General features: G+C 37.5%; 1 protein-coding gene across 1 annotated transcript in view; it reads right to left on the bottom strand.

Moving 5' to 3' along the window:
- Positions 1-17,445, bottom strand: part of LOC128735993 (scavenger receptor class B member 1-like) — a 95,879-nt gene extending 78,434 nt beyond the window's left edge. Inside the window, exons 1-3 of the mRNA XM_053830480.1 lie at positions 17,265-17,445; positions 17,074-17,203; positions 162-325 (exon numbers count right to left, since the gene is read on the bottom strand). Of these exons, the coding sequence (XP_053686455.1) occupies positions 162-325; positions 17,074-17,113 (204 nt within the window). The 5' untranslated portion in view covers positions 17,114-17,203; positions 17,265-17,445. The remainder of the gene's footprint in view (positions 1-161; positions 326-17,073; positions 17,204-17,264) is intronic.
- Positions 17,446-19,150: the final 1,705 nt, after the last annotated feature.

The following is a 19,150-nucleotide window of genomic DNA, read 5'->3' on the forward strand; positions in this document are numbered from 1 at the left end:
AACAAAGAACGTAAAAAATATTTCATAGGGAAAAAAATTTGACTGTAAATTTCCAGTGGAATATTGAAACATACTGATCAAAGATTATAAATATTTTTTCGCAATGTTCGATCATACACACAGCAAACTATATAATCGGAATGTCGTCCAACGATACTTACCAATACGTCAGATGTATTTTTCCACCATCTAAAATGAGGCATGAATTCACGCATTTTCAATCGATCATCCAGAATAAGTCGTGTTACTTCGTGTTTGTGCAAAAAAAAGCCCGAAATGAAAAAGATAACTGCAAATAACGCTGACACTGCGATGGCTAGTACATCTGTGAAGAAAAAATAATGACTTTTTTAATTTGGAAAGGAATTATTGTCAATTGCAAGGAAAATTGTACCATCCAAAGTGCGATATCGCTCATAAAAGTGCTATTTTGCATTAAGGCGGAACCGAAAGTGGCTAACGTTATTGTGTTAGTGCGACAAACACTGTACTGTACATCTCATGTGTTCGTTAAAAACCTGAACGTTTATTTGAATATTGCATTAGTATTGGTAATACATGTCAAATAGCGGAGCTTGCAAACATAAACAGCTGATCCGCAGCCAACCGCACTGACTACAAACATCCCGAAAAAGAGTTTGTTTTCTTTATCAAGGCATTCCGATTCAATCAAAATTAACAGCAGCAACTGAATAATGCGTAGAATCACTAGGATGTTTAATTAATCCGCTTGCATCGGATTGCGCTTTTGATTCCTGCTTTTGCGTTTTGTTTGTTTACTTCACTCTAAGCTCATTGATGCGGCGAAAGTTGAAAGCTCTTTAAAAGCTCATTGATGTGACGAAAGTTTGATACTGTTTTGCTGCTTTTTCGGAAATCGCTAGTTCAACGAAATATATGCGCAACCAAATATCTATTAACTAATTCCAAATTATACATTGGTCGCTTTTATGAACACGTAATGATCGATATGATCAGTAAAATTTATTTTCCATTAGCAATTATGTTTTGCTGAGCGTTTATTGATACATAGCAGATCGATAAATTGAATTACAAGTTTTAGTAAATTATAACAGCGCTGGGAGCACTGATTACGTGGCGAAAGCGTGCTCTGCCAATACAGATACATTTTTAAGGCGCAAAACAATACATGCTTCGAATGGTAGCCATTTATCCAGCCATCTTTGAGCCACTTTCGGTTTCCCCTTAAATCGATTCGGTCTCTTCGGCGCACTTATTGCTTGGAATATAACGAAAAAGTGCGCCGAAGATACCGAAACGATTTAATGCAAAATAGCACTTTTATGAGCGATATCGTACTTTGGATGCAGCAATTTTCCTTGCAATCAGCAATATTAGAATTGATCACTTCTAGATTATTATTCTATGCTTACTTATGTAAAATATTTGTAAAATGTACAGGGTGTTAGGTAGCTTTAGTGCAAATATTTCAGGGGGTGATAGAAGATCACATTTGACGAAAAAATCCGATGTTTCGTCAGCTTTTGTATAACTTTTGGGCTCGACTTTTCGCAACCGTATTCTTTTGGGGCCTTCTGACCCTTGAACGTTCATAATTTAGCTTGAGTTGGGGCGTTCTGCACAAAACTTTTGCTCAGATTCAGTGGTTTTTGCTACCTCTAGAACGGAGGAGTTTGGTTTCCCGTCGAAGGTCCCAACTACGCGAGTGTGATCCTTGACATTATACGCCTTTTGACGTAGGACTACGTTTTTGTTTACTATACTGGGTAGCACTTTGTGAAAACAAAAATAAAAGTGTAACGTTTGAATAAAAGATTTCAAATGCTTATAAGCTTATAATAAACTTATATGCTTATAAATAACTTCTAAACTACTGAACGAAACACAACTATTAATGTGTCGTTGGATAGTTAAAATGTCCAGCAATTTTATAGTAACATACTTATAATAATCTTTTATACGCTTAATAACGAAAATGTATGTAAAGTTTCAAGGTCAAATTTAGTTAACACGGGAACACCGCCCGCGTGCCGGCAGCACGGATGGCTAGCGGGGGCAGACTGCAGTGACAGTTGCCAGTAAAAGCTTTTCGGTCCGGATACAGTGAATCGATGCCGACAACCTGTGGAGTGTGAAATTGTCTTGTTAAAATTTGGCGTACTAAACATCATCCATGGATGGCGATAATTCTGAAGTAGCCTGTATATCGAAAATAACAACTAGTAATAGTAAAATTATAGCTAATAGACAGTGTTTAACTGCTTTCTGATTAGTTTCATTTGTTTAGAGATGAATCAAACTATAAGTAGGTACAAAACCAATGAGTGGGACATGAACAATGTATGATAGTTTGACACCCACACCACTTCTTTAGTCTAGTTGCTATTCATGCCAAAAGGTAAAGAGATCCGACTGGCATGTCATATTTGCGATGAATGTGCGTTGGCTTTGATGTTATTTGTAACCGACGGCCAACAACGAAATAAAGGTTAAGTGAAATTTCTTCGAAATCTTCGTAAAACGCCAGATCTAGAATAATGTTTGACATAAATATGTAGCATTATATCCTAGAGTGACTATATACAGAGCGGCGACAATGTCAAAATTGGAATGATAATTATCTGTCAGTGTCATTCCAATCGAGCAGACGACCTATCCAACGCGTATGCAGGAAAGAGAAAGAAAAACCTTGGAAAACCGCATTGCATACATTTGGGATGACTTGTCGCCACTCTGTATATAGTCACTCTATTATATCCAGCTTTTTACGCGCTATAATGGCGGACGCTATAAATTGTGTTCGTAATATGCGAACAATCTTTTTGACTACATCAAATCTCGCGTCACTTTTCATTTCGTCCAATGTAACAAATGTAAACAAATCCGGTTTATCACAACAAATTATTGCTCTTTTTAAACTCTATGTTATACAAAAACACCAGCCCAAATAGAATTATTTTGAGGTTAAAAAATTAGCATTATCAAAATGTCCAATGTGCACATTCGAATTACGGATGACTGACTGTTACTTCGGTCGTTCTCATCTGATGTCCAAAGTGCAAAAAAAATCAAAACAAACCCAATCTGTACATTGGACGTTTAGCAAGTGGAAGTTTTTTTTTTCGCATTATTTATGCATTTTAAGTGAAACAAACGGCCTATATTGAAAAATAGTTTCGAAAATAGCGTAGCACGGCAACGCACGTATTTTACGGTGATCTCGCTTAATTTATGTGCAATAGCCTGGAAAAATAAAAACGTCCAAAGTACAGCATGAGATGGTAAACAGTCCAATGTAACTTTTTCCATAATAAACCAAAACTGCTTAGTTTTAATTAGATTTTTAAAATCTCCGTTAAATATTGAATGTTATTATTCATCAACCACGTTGAGTGAATAACTGAAAATTATTTCATTTTGAAACAATTTAAAGTTCAATTCGAAGAACTTCGATCTCGTTTTTCTCAATATGGTGGTATTGTTACATTGGACGAAATCAAAAGTGACGCGAGAAATCATCTGCATACACGCTTAAAAAATTTAACCCGCGAATGAATAAGATTAACTCAGAAATGAGCGACTTTCAACTCAAAAATAAGTAAAAACCGACTCACTATGACAAAAAGTGGAACAGCCCAAAAATTTGAGTAATGGCAATTTCTAAATTCTGAGTAGTTTAGGTCGACCTCATAACTGAGTTAAATTTACTCGTAATTTGTGTAAGTACTACTCAGTTTTGGGTGAAATGGCACTCATTTTTGAGTAAATATTGCTCATTAATGAGCTTCTACGGTGGAACTCATAAAAGGAGTAAGAGTTACTCAAAATAGTGTGTAAAATATACGCATGTTTTGAGCTGTTCCACTTTTCGTGAAAGTGGGTCAAATTTTTTAAGCGTGTACATCAAATCTGTCACTCTTCTCTTGCAACACTACTGTGCTCTTTCTTTCGTTTACGCCAAAGAAGGAGAGCAAAATGTGCGAAATGTAAACAAAACTATTGCTCTCCTTCTTTTGCGTAAACGAAAGAAAGAGCAACACTGCGGTACAGGAGAAGAGTGCCCAATTTTGATGTATATGCAAAGTTGTCAAAAAGATTGTTTGCATATTACGAACACAATTTATAGTGTCCGCCATTATAGCGCGTTAAAAGCGGGATATGTAGTAGTGCTTAATTTTAGAGGGTATTTAAGGTAAAATTAGTCGTTATAGATTCTGCCAATTTCAAAAGCAGTTTTGACGTAGGACTACGTCTTACGGCAAGTTTTGAGATAGGGTGTCATTCCAAAAAATCAAAAAACGCGAGCGTCACGAAAAATGAAAGGTTTTGAGCGCTAATAGCTCAGCGGTTTTCCGATCAATTTTCAATATTCTTACACCAACCGATCGGAAAATCTTCTAAGAATTGACCCAAATGAAGAAAAGTATGGATTCTTGATGTTGAACTATTGAAAAATTAAAAATAATGAACCTATGTTTTACCAGAATTCTTGCTTCGTGATTGGTTGGAAGATTCTTTACGATGATGTAAACCTATACCAATTTGATATCTGTGCTTGGGAAGTAAGCCAAAACAAGTGATCAAGTTTCCTCATTTCAACAAGATTTCTTAACACCGCGGTTAAACCTAGTCCATTTTGATGTCCTTGCTTGGGAAGTACGCCAGAAAGAGTGACAAAGCCCCCTCGTGCCAACAGATTTCTTACGAACGCGATTAAACCTAGTCCAATTTGATGTCTGTGTTAGGGAAGTGTGCCAGAAAAAACGATACAAGTTCGATGTCCCAACAGATCGCAAATTCTTTACTGCGAAACGATTAAACCTCGGCGAACTTGATATCTGTGTTGGAAAAATATGCTACAGCTGTACTGTTCGGTTATAATACGACTCTGTATGAATACGCATGCTTACCGTTTCATTAGAAGTGTAGTGAAAAGATGTGCTGTTGATAAAATAGGATTGAATTGGTAAAATCCCTTCAACGTGGGAAACCATGGATAATAAAAACAATCTTTAATTTCAGTAAGGTAGCAGGAAAGCAATAGTTTGTGTTCTTGATTTTGTTAAATTGTTTTCAAATGCACAATCTTTTTAGAATTGAACGTATGCAGCAATGTTACTACTTTGATAAATGTTACATACAACGCATGTAGCATGTATATATGTTGCATATAGCATGTATACATGAAGAATCGAATGATTACAAGCATGAATACATGCCACTATCACTACAAAGAGACTTACGTAGTCCTGCGTCGTATCTATGCGGTCGTATCTTGTACACAACCCCTCTGATTTTTTTGTTTGAAACGAAAGTTCTGTTCATGAAAATATATTCGCTGTGTTCAGATTGGCAAGAAGAAGGCAGTATTTACATTTTTACAACCAGACCCCAGCTATTGGGTCCAAAAACTGATTCCGAAATTGGGCTTTCCGACGAAAAGTTAATGACTGCTAATTTCCCGTTAAACAGGTTCGAAAAACAGGTTTATAAAGTGATTTCCTCATTATTAATGATTTTTTTTTACTTTTCGCTATTGATTCGATAATGTCCTGATTTATTCCAGTGTCATTTCCTTTGCAAAACTTCCTTTCTGCACTATTTTTCCTGTACCAAACACGACTTTGACAGCAATTCAAATAATAAACATTGTGAGCTTTTTTGATAAGTTTCAAGCAAACAAACCGGCGAACAGCGCGAAACGTTACGAAAACAAATTTAATTTAATTGACATATTACACTGTTTTATAAATAGCCAAATTTTATTGGAAAAGCTCGGCGACATTTTGAAAAATAAAATTTGTTCGAATATTTGGTTGGGTTTTCAAATTTATTCGATGAAATAGATCAAATATTGGATGACTCAGCAAACAGTGTACTGGTACCTTTAGTGATCGCAACCATCTGAAAGAGTGTTTGCGTGTGATGTACGATGTCATAAAATGATGTCAGTATCCAGCTTTTTACGAGCCATAATGGCGCACGTGTTCGTAATATTTGAACAGCATTTTTGACATTTCCCTAATACATCGCACGTTTTCTTTCCGTACATTTCTTTAGTTTTACCGTGAACACGCGGAAAGAAAATGTGCGATGTATTAGGGAAATGTCAAAAATGCTTTTCAAATATTACGAACACGTCCGCCATTAAGACTCGTAAAAAGCTGGATAGTTGTGATTCTAGAGTGATGGCACATATACAACTTAAAAGTTACCACCGTCATCCGTAGAGGGCGTACTGACTCTGCTCGTCGAGATTGGACAGAGTGACAGAGGGGTGATTATAATCAACTTCGATGCGAATTAAAGCACGGGAATGACACTTCCAATACCAACCTATACAAAAAAAACGTAGCCAACATAGAGCGGGCCCAAGCTGACAGCTTCATAGATGGGCTCAAGCTGACAACCGAGTCGGATGTATAAATTGTTAAATTTTGTTAGTTTTAGTTCGATTTTAGTCAAGGTTTTAGCATCACATAGCCAATTTCAGGCAGACAATTAATGCGAAATACATGAAGCTGTGAAAATGGTTAGATAAATTCGTTTTGTGAAATCGCTTTGCGTTTGCCGCCTTTTTCATGTGAGTAACGAAAATGTGACGTCATATCAGCCTCCTGAATTAAAGTCTCTTCGTCATCGACAACAGATAATGTAAAAAAACCACTATTTTTACTATATTTTCGACCATAAAATCCTCTTGGTTTTTCTATCCGTTTTAAACATGACCAAAAGTATCAGAAGCAGTGTTGCCACATGTACAGATTTATCTGTAAAAGTACAGATTTTTCCGATTTTTTTGGTACAGATTCTGTACGGTACAGATTACAGATTTTTGTCATAAAGTACAGATGGGTACAGATTTTTTTGGGTGTCAAAAACTATTTTTTTTTATTTCAGTTTTGTTACTGGAAATCAATAGAGGAGCACCTCTTGACATGAACGCAAACAAAACAAAACGTGTCTGTCCTTAAGGTTAGCAAGAATATGTACAAATATGATCATAAAATCAGAAATTTGCGATTTTTATATTTTTTAAAGTAAATAAACCAGGTTTTCCTATGTAACAAACAAACTTTGTGGTACAGATTTTGGTACAGATTTTTGAAAGCAAAAGTACAGATGAAAAAGGTTTTTTTACCTTTCAGTACAGATGAACATGTGGCAACACTGATCAGAAGCAGATTATTAGGAGTAAAAATATCGCAATTTGAACTCTGATTAACCCTCAATTGATCAACCGGGTACATCTGTACCCTGCGGTATGGTCCTTTTGAAATAACATCTGAAGGCTCCTGATCCTTGTTATTTAGATGAATTTGCGAAATTAAATCATTGGTATAGAAACATTTATGAAAAAATTTGATTTTTGGATCGTCAAAGTCTAATACTCCGATTTTGATCAACCCACTTAGCAATCCCGCGATAAAGAGTGCTGAAAAATGTAACTAATGTACCGCCATCCGGGGTGACATTGGGCCACGGGGGTGAGATTGTGCCAAAAACCAAAAATGTTTATTTGTGAAAATTTATTATATCTGTAGAAACTGGTGACTTAAATTCAAAATGATGATGAACATAACATATTTATTCATAACTTAGAATGGAACACAGATAATATTAGTAAACTATTTAGCCTAAACAGGGTTTCAAAGTTCGTGATCAAAAATACGCGGAAATAACGCTTATAAAAAATGTCCCGCATAAACCAACCCAAACAAGAAATCGCATCAACTTGCTATCTTGAAGGTATATAAACTAATCATTTACAATGTTTTGAAAGGTTATTATGCGTTGGATAAGTTTTGATTACGAAAATAATATTTTTCGAAACTTTGTACTTTTCGAGCTTCACGGGGGTGAGATTGTGCCAAGCCATAATGATCGATCCAATTTGTGGATTTCAAATACACAACAAAAATACGTCAGTATACACCAGCACACTCACATTCTTTTCTATTGAGCACAATATTTTGACAGATTAGATTGCATCATCCGTTTTGGAGCAAACAGCATCATAGGTCTGCTAAATAATTTAAACTAATTTTTACTTTTTCTCTGGAAATTTCAGATACTTTGAATAAACACTCTACTATAAGACGAATATATTATACCATGTATAAACTGCCAGTTTTAAGGAGGGGGAGGGGGGTAGGATAGGCCACATGTTCTGCGGCCGCGGGTTCTTGAACGAAGTAATGGTTACTTTTGTTAAATAATCAATAGGTATGCTTCCTTCGGATACACCCCTTCATATATCTCCCCCTTGTTAATCCTAGAAACGCTACTGGCTATATAAAGGCTCTCCATTGACTACGAACTCATTTTTAGTTATTTCAGACCACTCCGGGTTATTTTCGTTCATATTTTTTGTATGATGCGTTGTTTTTGGCCGGCCCCCTGCCCCTAATAGTCCACTTAGTTCATGGACGGCCCCATGTGAACTACTTTATACTGATCTTTATGTGTATTGTTTATAAACATGCTAATGTTCACTGTTTAAGTTTTTAGCCTAACTTTATGTTTTTGGCACAATGTCACCCCCTAGAAGGGGTGAGATTGTGCCAAAGTTGATGCACTTCCAGTAAAATTAGGTTTCATTGTAACTAGACCATCTCTACGGTAGTTGTTAATTGAACAATTTAGTATATATTGACAGCTTCGAAATCAACTTAGTTCCTAAATTGTGTGTATACTGAGCTAAAGAACAAAAATATATACTTTTATGGCACAATCTCGCCCCGGATGACGGTACTGTTTTTTTAATGAAAGAACATCAAAGGTAGCTGTTCTTACACTAGAATTAGGCCTAAGCCGAAAAAATAGAAGTAATCGCTTATGCCTCTAACGGGTAAGACCGTCTGTAGACGGCCTTCACTTCTGTAGCTTCAGAACCACATATAAAATTTGTATTAAATTGACAATATAAAAAATGTGTTCAGGACAGATTTCTTGACATTTTGGTATTAATATCACAATATTCCGACCATGCGTTCAAAAGTTATCATTTATCAAAATCATGAATTCGAGAAAATTCTGGAAAAATTATAGTGCGATTATTCCCTTGTTTACTTTTGAAGAAAAAACTACATGGTATACAGCGCTAAGGGTTGTACGAAAGGGTGACGAATATATCAGATACTAGCTGACCCGACAAACTTCGTATTGCCACAAATTAAACTGTGTTGTACATTAATCGTGAATCTCGGGTGACCTTTGTCACAATCTTGAGTTTTGCAAGTTTCTGGGGAGTTCATGGGTGTTTCAATATACAAATTTTCCTCAAAGTAAAGTAGAAAACAACTCCTCCCATTGCTTGGCCTGATAAAATAAAGCGGATAGCATTACAACCTTTACAAACCATTTCGCTGAATACCATTTTGCGGAACACCAATTCTCGGTTGACCATAACGCGGAATATAGAGTTTCGCAGAATACCATTTCGCGAAAAACCTTACGCGGGATGTACCATTTCACGGAAAATCTTTTCGTAGAAAGTACTATTTCGCAGGGGTGACCCAACTGAAGGAAAGTAATAGAGGTCAGTATAGGAAAATAGGAAAATAAATAAACCTAGCTAGAGGTGATCTCTACGGGGGGCTGCCCCCCGCAGTGGCCGGCGCTTCCGACGGCAGGTCGCCGGCAACACTCGCGGCATGTGGTCGTCTCGCACTGAATTATCCAATGTTACTATTGATAGTTTTTGGTGGTTTTGTTATTGATTAATGTTTTATGACAGAGTCTAAAATTTCTCGAGTTCGATTAGTTTTTGAGTTACGCAAAAATTTCTGTTTTATTTGTATGAGATTCCTTATCCCCCTACCCAGGGCTTCGACCGATCCTTTTTTTCTACCGCAGTCACACCAACGCGCATTCAAGTTCACACCGTCCGTTTAGAGGTGGAATACGAACGCTATGCATAACACAACTGGCAGTTTGCTCAGTCAAACGCCGGTTGCAGGCAGCAGAACTACCGCGTTCTAAAGCTTTTTGACATTTTCGTTTCGATCAAGTTGCTTTTACCGTTTGGAGCAGCGAATGACTGCAAAACAGTCAAATGACTGGCAATCACCACGCTAACGAAAAGCAACCGCACAATCGTATGATGCAATACTACAAAAAAACAACCACTACATGTGCATGGAAGAAGTCGGTCGGACTCCATCCAATACAAACGAATATTTTGCTTGCGTCGGACCGACGTCCGGGTGACAAACTATTACTGTTAGCAGCCGATTTGGAGACAAAAAGAGAAACAAAAAATACGTCACCGTATGCTTCCAGTCAGTTTGCAGTTTATATTCTCAAAGCGCAAAGCAAAACGGGAGATTGGCTGTTTTCTTTTGCTGAGATGCCGCATGAATTGTAAGACGGCAGCAGCGCAAGCGGCAGATTGACTGGATTCAAAAAAACAGTCAAATGATCGTTCAAACAGTGGAGTTTGAATGCGGAAAGTTCGCATTCACGGCAGTCACATTCAACTTGCGATCCCTTTTCAAGCCCTGCCCCTACCACAGAGGTGAGGGGTCTCAAACTATCATTAAAAAAATTCCTGCCTCCAAAACCCCCCACATGCCCAATTTGGGTCCATTTGCTTGATTACTTCTCGAGTTATGAGGAAATTTGTATTTCATTTGTATGGGAGCCCCCCCTTCTAAAAAAGGAGAGGGGTCCTAATTCATCATAGAAACAATGCATGCCTCCAAAAACACCCACATGCCAAATATGGTTTCATTTGATTGATTAGTTCTCGAGTTATGAGGAAATTTGTATTTCATTTGTATGGAAGCCCCTCCTCTTAAAAAGGAAAGCGGTCATTATTCCCCTCCTAAAGAGGGAAGGGGTCTCAATTGATCATAGAAAAAAAAATTGCCAACACAAACACCCACGTGCTAAATTTGGTTCCATTTGCTTGATTAGTTCTGGAGTTATGAGGAAATTTGTATTTCATTTGTATGGGAGCCCCCCCTCCTAAACAGGTAAGGGGTCCTAATTCATCATAGAAAACATTCATGCCTCCAAAAACACCCACATGCCAAATATGGTTCCATTTGATTAATTAGTTTTCGAGTTATGAGGAAATTTGTGTTTCATTTGTATAGGAGCCCCCCTCCTAAAGTCGGGAGGGGTCTCAATCTACCATAGAAAAAATTCTTGTCTCCAAAAACACCCAGATGTAAAATTTTGTTCCATTTGCTTGATTAGTTCTCGAGTTATGCAGAAATTTGTGTTTCATTTGTATGGGAGCTCTCCCTCTTCCCTGGCTTCCTCTTCCCATTTGTATGGGAGGAACCTTCCCTGGCCCCAAAAACCCCTATATGCAAATTTTCACGCCGATCGGTTCACTAGTTTTCGATTGCATAAGGAACATTCGGGTAGACAGTCAGAAATCCATTTTTATAGGTATAGATTTGTATGGTAGCCCCCCCTCTTAGTGGAGGGAGGGGTCTTCTGCCATCGAGAGAACCTTCCTTAGCCCCGAAAACCCCTGCATGCAAATGCCGCCGATCGGTTCAGTAGTTTTCGATTCTATAAGGAACATAGGGACAGACAGACAGACAGAAATCCTTTTTTATAGGTATAGATATCAGATCATTAGATCAAGGACAAAATGTCGACCAACATTTGAAAGGGGCGGATAAGCCAACTGCCAGACAGAAGGAGTGAGAGTTCATTTTCCTATGCTGCTCCAGCGAAAAATAACTCTCACTCGTTCTGTTTGACAGTTGGCTTATCCGCCCCTTTCAAATGTTGGTCGACAAATGTAAACTGCATTTATGGCATATGTATGTTTATAAGAATCTGTTAGTGCCATTATTTAAGCGAATTTTTAAAAGAGAAGAGCGAAATAGGTTTTTTTAATTCCCGTCGTAATAAGGAAAGCCATTCTAATTTTCATCATTTGTTGGACGGATTTAATCAATATCTCCAAAAGTTCTTGTGCTGATTTGACTAAAAAAACACGCTTACCTTCCGATCCGTGAACTTTGAAATCACTGAAAAGCGACTATTAAAGCATATTATTGAAATTACGCAACTGACTTTATTTCTTAAATTCGTCGTACCGTTTTAAAATCCGCCCAACAAAATTTTTCATCGTCCGAACTAAAAATCACAACAATGTTTACGAAGCTAACGCGCATGTATTTGTGTAGGACGGCATGACAAATGTTATTCTACAAAATTTCTGCAGGTCAGGCAAGTTTTCCTGGCTGTAGAATAACGACAATGCCTTGCGTGAGTTATTTTCATTTATGAATGACGAAAATTAACACGATTAGTCGACATTGTCTTCTTCGTCGCACGAAAAAACGTTGGAAATTTGGCTGGTAGGACTTCTTTAATCATAAAAAGCATTTAAATAGATCTCAGCTCACTTTGATTTATCGCGTATCGCGTTTATTGACAACTTACTAAAATATTAGGGAATAACTAGTTTTGCATTGTGTGTCATAAAAATGCTGATATTTTGACGTAGGACTACGTCTTTGTTTACTATACTGGGACTGGGTAGCACTTTGTAAAAACGAAAAATAGAAGTGTAACGTTTGAATGAAATATTTCAAACGCTAATAGCTACTATACTACTGAACGAAACATAACAGTTAATATGTCGTTGGATAGATAAAATGTCCAGCAATTTTATAGTAACATATTAATAATAATTTTTTATACGCTAAATAGTGAAAATGTGTGTAAAGTTTTAAGGGCGAATTTTCCCATACATTTCCCATGTGATCGCCTAGCTTCACAGGCACGGACGACAATTAGATACACCAAAGGATTTGGATCCAAATGATAACCTTTGAGACCACTTTGTAAGCCACACCCCTTTTCCAATCCAATTGGCAACATCGATGGCTATTGACGGCAACACCGACCCCGAAGACAAGCGGAATCAGCGGGCAATGGCCAACGTGAATCCCACATGATGCACTTAACGTTACATTTTGCATTATCCCCATCGCAGACATGCGAAATTGTTCGATAGCTTGCTCAATCAGTGTCGGACAATCATTCAAGCAGCAGCAGCCAATATGGTTTCTTCCACCACCTACACTAGCTTACAAGGAGCAGCGGCAGTGCCAGTGACTATAAAATGGTACACTTCGTTCGCCGCCTGCTCATTTACCGTACGATCGCACTGACGGACGGTCAGTATTTATCATCGACGGCTATTGGTGGCGAAACTAACGGCATTTGGTGGCAACACCAGCATGCGGAGGCAACACCGATAGCAATTGGAGGTGAAAACGATGGCATTTTGGCAGCAACACCGGCAGTTGGAGGCAAATACAAAGACTTTTGCGGCAATTAATGGCAATTCGAGACAAACCCGATGGCATTTGGACGGTAACTTCAATGGCAATTATCGTAAACCAACACTGAAGGCAAATGGAAACGGATCGACTGACGGGCAGCAAATTCAGCAGCAGGCCATTGTGGTCTTAAACAGTTCTTATAAGAACTATAGTAATTGAAGAATGGAAAGATTTTTCTACACTTTCTTAATGGTTAACGTTCCATTTTACGTTATACCATGGTAAACATGGAAAATGCTTGCTCATTCAGCGTCGGATAATCATTTGAGCAGCAGCAGAAGTCGATCTGGTTTCCCCCAACACCTACACTAGCTTACAAGTAGCAGCGGCAGTGCCAGTGACTATAAAATAGCACACTTGGTTCGCCGTCTGCTCATTTATCGCACGATTGCACTGACGGACGGTCAGTATTTACCGTCGACGGCTATTGGTGGGGCAACACCAGTAATTGGTGGCAACACCGATGGCAAGTGGAGGCAAAAACTCTGAAATCGACTGAAAGTTACTATTTAAAGTTATGTAAATGTATTCAAATTGTTCACGATCAATTGATCAGTTGCACGGTGACTAAAATCAAATTATATTTAACGTTATATAAATACGATTCATAATAGTTGCTTTGTTCACTACTTCTGTCAAAATTCGCAATCATATACTTTTACTGTTGATTTATTAGCTCAGTTAAACGAAATATGTACATAATCCGTTCTGAAATTTAAAAAAAGAAAACTTTCCAATTAAATTCTACTATTTATACCTATTTATTCGTGACAGATACTTATTTCGCCTACGACTTGCAGGCTTCATTGTTGCTTGTTTTCGAACTACAGACACTGAACTTCGAAAACAGACAGATTTCTTTTTTATTTAACTTCAGGTTTCGTGTTCTACTAAGACGCTCCAAAAACTTCAGACATAATCCGTTAACATATTCAAAATGTATTCTTCATTTGACGATTAGGAAATGTAAATTTAGTAAATCTAGTGTTGAAACCATTTGTAAACCTAAATTGGATCTTTTGGCTACGCATTCGATGTAAAAAGGAATTCGTGTTTGTTTTATAAAATTGATAAATAAATGAACGAATGAATGAAATGAACAAATATTATTACTGCGCCTTTAGGCTTGAGTTTAGGTTTTAAGGTACAACTTACCTTATTGATTGGACATTTTATGAAATCAAGCCCACCAAAATGGTCAATAGCATTGTTACATGTGGCGATTTCAATAAAGGTAACCACGTGATTGTTTGTATACGGCAAAGGCGCTTTTAGAAATTGTACGATGGTCATAGCACCCAATGACATGGCGCGTTCAATGTACTGTGCATTTTATATGGAAAACTAATTTTTCGAGTGTTCTAATTTTTTCATTAATTTTTTTGATTTTTCTCGCCGTAAAAACATAGCGATGGTGGATACGAACACATTAAAGGAAAAACGGCTCAAATCGGATGCTCCGTTCTCAAGTGATGCGCGGTCGAACTTTTTCGCTTCTCTTTTATATATAAGATGTGCAAAATGGTTTTGATTATTATTTGTAACCAACGGCCATAAACTATTTGAAGGAAGTTGGTTCATATATCAAACAACGCATAAACATATTTATTACAATGATTTGTGCTATTTCAACCTTTGTGAAATACAGTAGTGATATGTTAAAGAATTCGCTATATCTAAATGGTTGCAGGCGTTATATTTACGTAACCACCGTAAACGTATTCGTGAACAAGTGGCTGGTGTAGTAACTGAACCAAGGGTATCCTTAACAGGAGCAGAGCGTACTAGATTGTCACGCAAACGAAAGCGTGTTACTCACAAATACTCGAATATGCATATGCCAGAAATGCAGTTTGCATTAGTCTTCGATCTAATGATCAGACATAAAGTTATATTTCATCGATTAAAATATGTTATCAATATAATGAGTATTATATGACACAGTCCTACGTCACCCTTTCGTACAACCCTTAGGGCTGTATACCTTGTAGTTTTTAATAATTTATGTTGGATAGGGCGGGAATAGGCAATTACGTTTATGTTGCCAAAATCGAGACCCTTTTTTGATACCGTGACCGCCCCTAATTCTGCGCAGCTCCTAATTCTGCGCATTTTTCTTTATATAAGTACATTGTGCATTGTTATACAACATTGTGCATAACTATCATAGTTTATTGCGTTATTTTTTTATAAATGTCTGTTGAATATTACGCCATTATTCACAAATGGGCCATAATATTTGAGAGCGAAATAATTTAACGTGAAACTGAAAGTATTTTATATGGCAAAAACATTGTCGTTAGCACCAACGCTAAGATTGTCCTGCTAGAAAATTAACAAATTTTTGATCGAAATTCTTTGCAATGATCAAATTACCCAGCATAATTAGAAAGAATAATTAGTTTTAGTCATGTTTTAGACAAAAAGAGTGATTGCATGCATTGCTTTCCTTAGAAAAATGTGATGCGATAATGCGCAGATTTAGGCACAGATTTTTTATTCATGTTCCAAATTCTGCGCAGTAATGTATCCTACGAAGAAAACGCGAAAGAACACGGAACCTCACCCAAATGGCTGAGGTATGGAAGCATGAAAATTCAAGTAGAATTTTTAACTTGCATTGATTGGAATCCTGTGCTGTGTCTCGGGGTTCGAACCCACGAGCGCCAATTCATGAAACCATGTCTTCTATTTTTTTTATGTCCAACCTCAAGGGGCTGTCAGAGAGTGGGGCAGTGGTTTCTATATGAAAACACAATTTTTAGTATTAGTCTAAAGTGTAATGTTCAGTATGCAGAAAACCCGAATCAATTCGCCCTTCACGTTATCGAGAATAAAATATTTAAAATGAAACAATCAAAATGATAACAATATTCCTTTGCCACCCGGACAGCACAAGAAGGCCGGATCATGGATTTAATTATGGTAATGGCTAATGTCGGATTTTTTGGAGTGCTTTCAGCGTATAAAGACATAAAAATGATGGTAGGAGTATTTATTTCCACTTTTTGGGTGCGCAGAATTAGGAACAAACATGCGCAGAATTAGGAACATGGCAAGAAAGTGCGCAGAATTAGGTACCGTGGATAAGTTTACAAAACGAAAAATATACTCAATTGTTGGTCGACTTATAATTCCCATATTTTTTACCAGATATTAAAGACCGTAGCACTACACGTTGCTGCTATCCACGTTGTTAATTTAAATCTAGAATACTTAGAATAGCGGAAGAATCAAACAAATGTCTTAACTGCGCAGAATATGGTACGTTCACGGTATAAAAAAATTGACTGTAAATGCGATAGAAATCGACTAAATATTATTAATTAACAATTGCAACCATTTGCTATTTTGACGATAAATTGCAAATGTTTTAGCCACGAATGTCTCATTAACTTATTATTTAACGTTATGCTTACGCGCAAACAAATAAAAGTTGGGAAGCACCTCGAAAACGGTTCTTAACAGAGTAAATTGAAATACATACTGTTTACGGATAAACAGGCATAACACTCACTGCTCCAATCTTCGTAGGCCTCGTGTGGGCGCAAAATATGCATGACGGTATTTTGTGCACATCCTTTTCATACACCCCTATTCTGTATTTCGAACGGATCTTTATTTTGTTCGACTTGTTTCGAACGAGTTGTTGATTTTGTTGCGAAATGAAGAATATCATCCACTTTCGTTCGAAAAGCCAATCTGTTCGAAATACAGAATACGGGTGATATAGTCTGTTTGTCTACTAAACTATTATGATAGTACTTACCGCGGGTCTTAGAACTTTGTACATTTTCTTCGGAAGACATGGTTTTATTTTTAAATCCTTTCCAGAAAATAACACTCTTGCTAACGAAGTTACTGAGTCTGTTATTTAGACTATCCTATTTTGGCATATGCTATTAAAATTTGTATTTGAAGCAATGATAAGATAATGATAATCTTGCAAATACAACATACCTTCCATGATCAGTACATGATTGGTGTGCTACCACTTATAAAAGAATAAACAAAATTCGAACGGCTTCTTATCAAATCGGTGCCTGTCAATATAGTTTCAATGTCAATCTGAAATAGACTAGATGTGTGAAATAATATATGCTACTCCTGGGTAACGCATGAGAAATAAACCACACACGCGACTGCCTGTCTGAGAATGAATGAGATACTTTGTGGTCCACTAGGAGATTTATAAAGAAGCCTCTCAATTTCAGTGATTGATAACGGGCATGTTATTTCTAATCAGTAGTAATTTTTTACATGTTTCTGAATGTTTAATCAACTGCTCTGGTGACTGGTAACACCAGTTTTACTGGCTCTTATATCTATGAAGTGCAGCGAAATTTAGTTTTGGAATTTAATTGTTACATAATTGTTACTGTACTAAATACAGTGTAATTTAGTGTAGGTAGCATTGATTATTTTTTATTGATAATCTTCTCGTCGAGGAATTCGAAAAGTGCTCAGCTCCTGCATTTCTTCTCTGAACATTTTCCACCAGTTTTGGAAATCTTGTGGAAGCGGCTGATCCCACGTGAATTTCTCTAACCACAGTGATTGCAGGAAAATTTTTACCGAAACAATAACTGCACCAACAAGTCCCATTGGATCGAATAATCGGACATTTCCAATGGCACAATGCGTTTTGTTACTGGATTTGAATCAGACAACGCTGGTGCCTTGAAGCCAAAACAATCAGACTGCGGATGCCAAAGTAAACCAAGCGTCTTAACAATGTTCGATTTATCAATTTCTAAATCACCCTGCAGGTCCTGAAGTGACTCTGGGATGTGCGATATAATTTCTGGATCACTCGAACTCCACTTTCGTAGCACGAAGCCGCCAGACTCAGTTAGCTGTTTACAGGTTGCTATCAGCCTTTTTTGCTATCATCACCGGTTAAACAGTAGTTGACATAAAACGCACGCTTGATGACATGTGACGCTAATGGATATTTTCCTGCTTCATCATCTGCAAGCTGATTGTGCACTCGCGTTGCCAAAAACGGGGCACACGAAGTGCTATGCGTCACTGAAAAGCTGAAAAGTTTGCAAACCGGCCTCAGGATTGTTCCTCCATACGATTTGCTGCAGCGGTCGATCCTGCTGATGTACAACAACTTTGCCTGTACATTTTCTCAATATCAGCGGTGATGACGTATGTTGGTAACCGAAAGTTGAGAATAATTGAGATGAGTGGAGATTGTACAGTAGGGCCGATGTAGCACAAGTCGTTCAGCGAGATGTTCGCTGATTTGCACGAACCGTCAAAAACCACTCTGATTTTGATCGTTTAACTCTCCTGACGCAATATTGCGACAGGAGATAAAATTGCGACACTGAAGGGTCCGGCAATACTTTTTCCATGTGACCCAGAGATTGATATTCATTAATAAATTTGCTGTAATCTGAATGAAGTTGCCTGTTAGATGAGAGCGTTATCTCAATTGCATGGAATCTTTGTATTGCGACTGGCAACGACTCTCCCAGATCCGAAAGTAGCGGCAATCGGACCACGTACCGACCGTCAGGGGCTCTTGAGTGTATAGTGCGAAAATGGTTCTCACAATATTGCTCTTCTAACGATAATGACCTTTGTCCTTCAAAACTTTCCACTTCCCAAAGCCGTTCCACGACTGCTGTTAGTTTGTCAACTGTCATTGCAGTATTGCATACCACTATTCGAATAGGATTGTGCTGCCAGCAATAGCGTAACCAAATACTGTTTTGCGTAGTATTGGTAGCTGTGGACCGAGAGTAATCTGGTCATTTTCTAACAATGAGAAGAACCACTGTATTCCTAGTATCATATCTATTCCGTGGGCGCGATGGAACGTTGGGTCAGCC

This window comes from Sabethes cyaneus, chromosome 2, assembly GCF_943734655.1.
Source record: "Sabethes cyaneus chromosome 2, idSabCyanKW18_F2, whole genome shotgun sequence".
Taxonomy (NCBI): Eukaryota; Metazoa; Arthropoda; class Insecta; order Diptera; family Culicidae; genus Sabethes; species Sabethes cyaneus.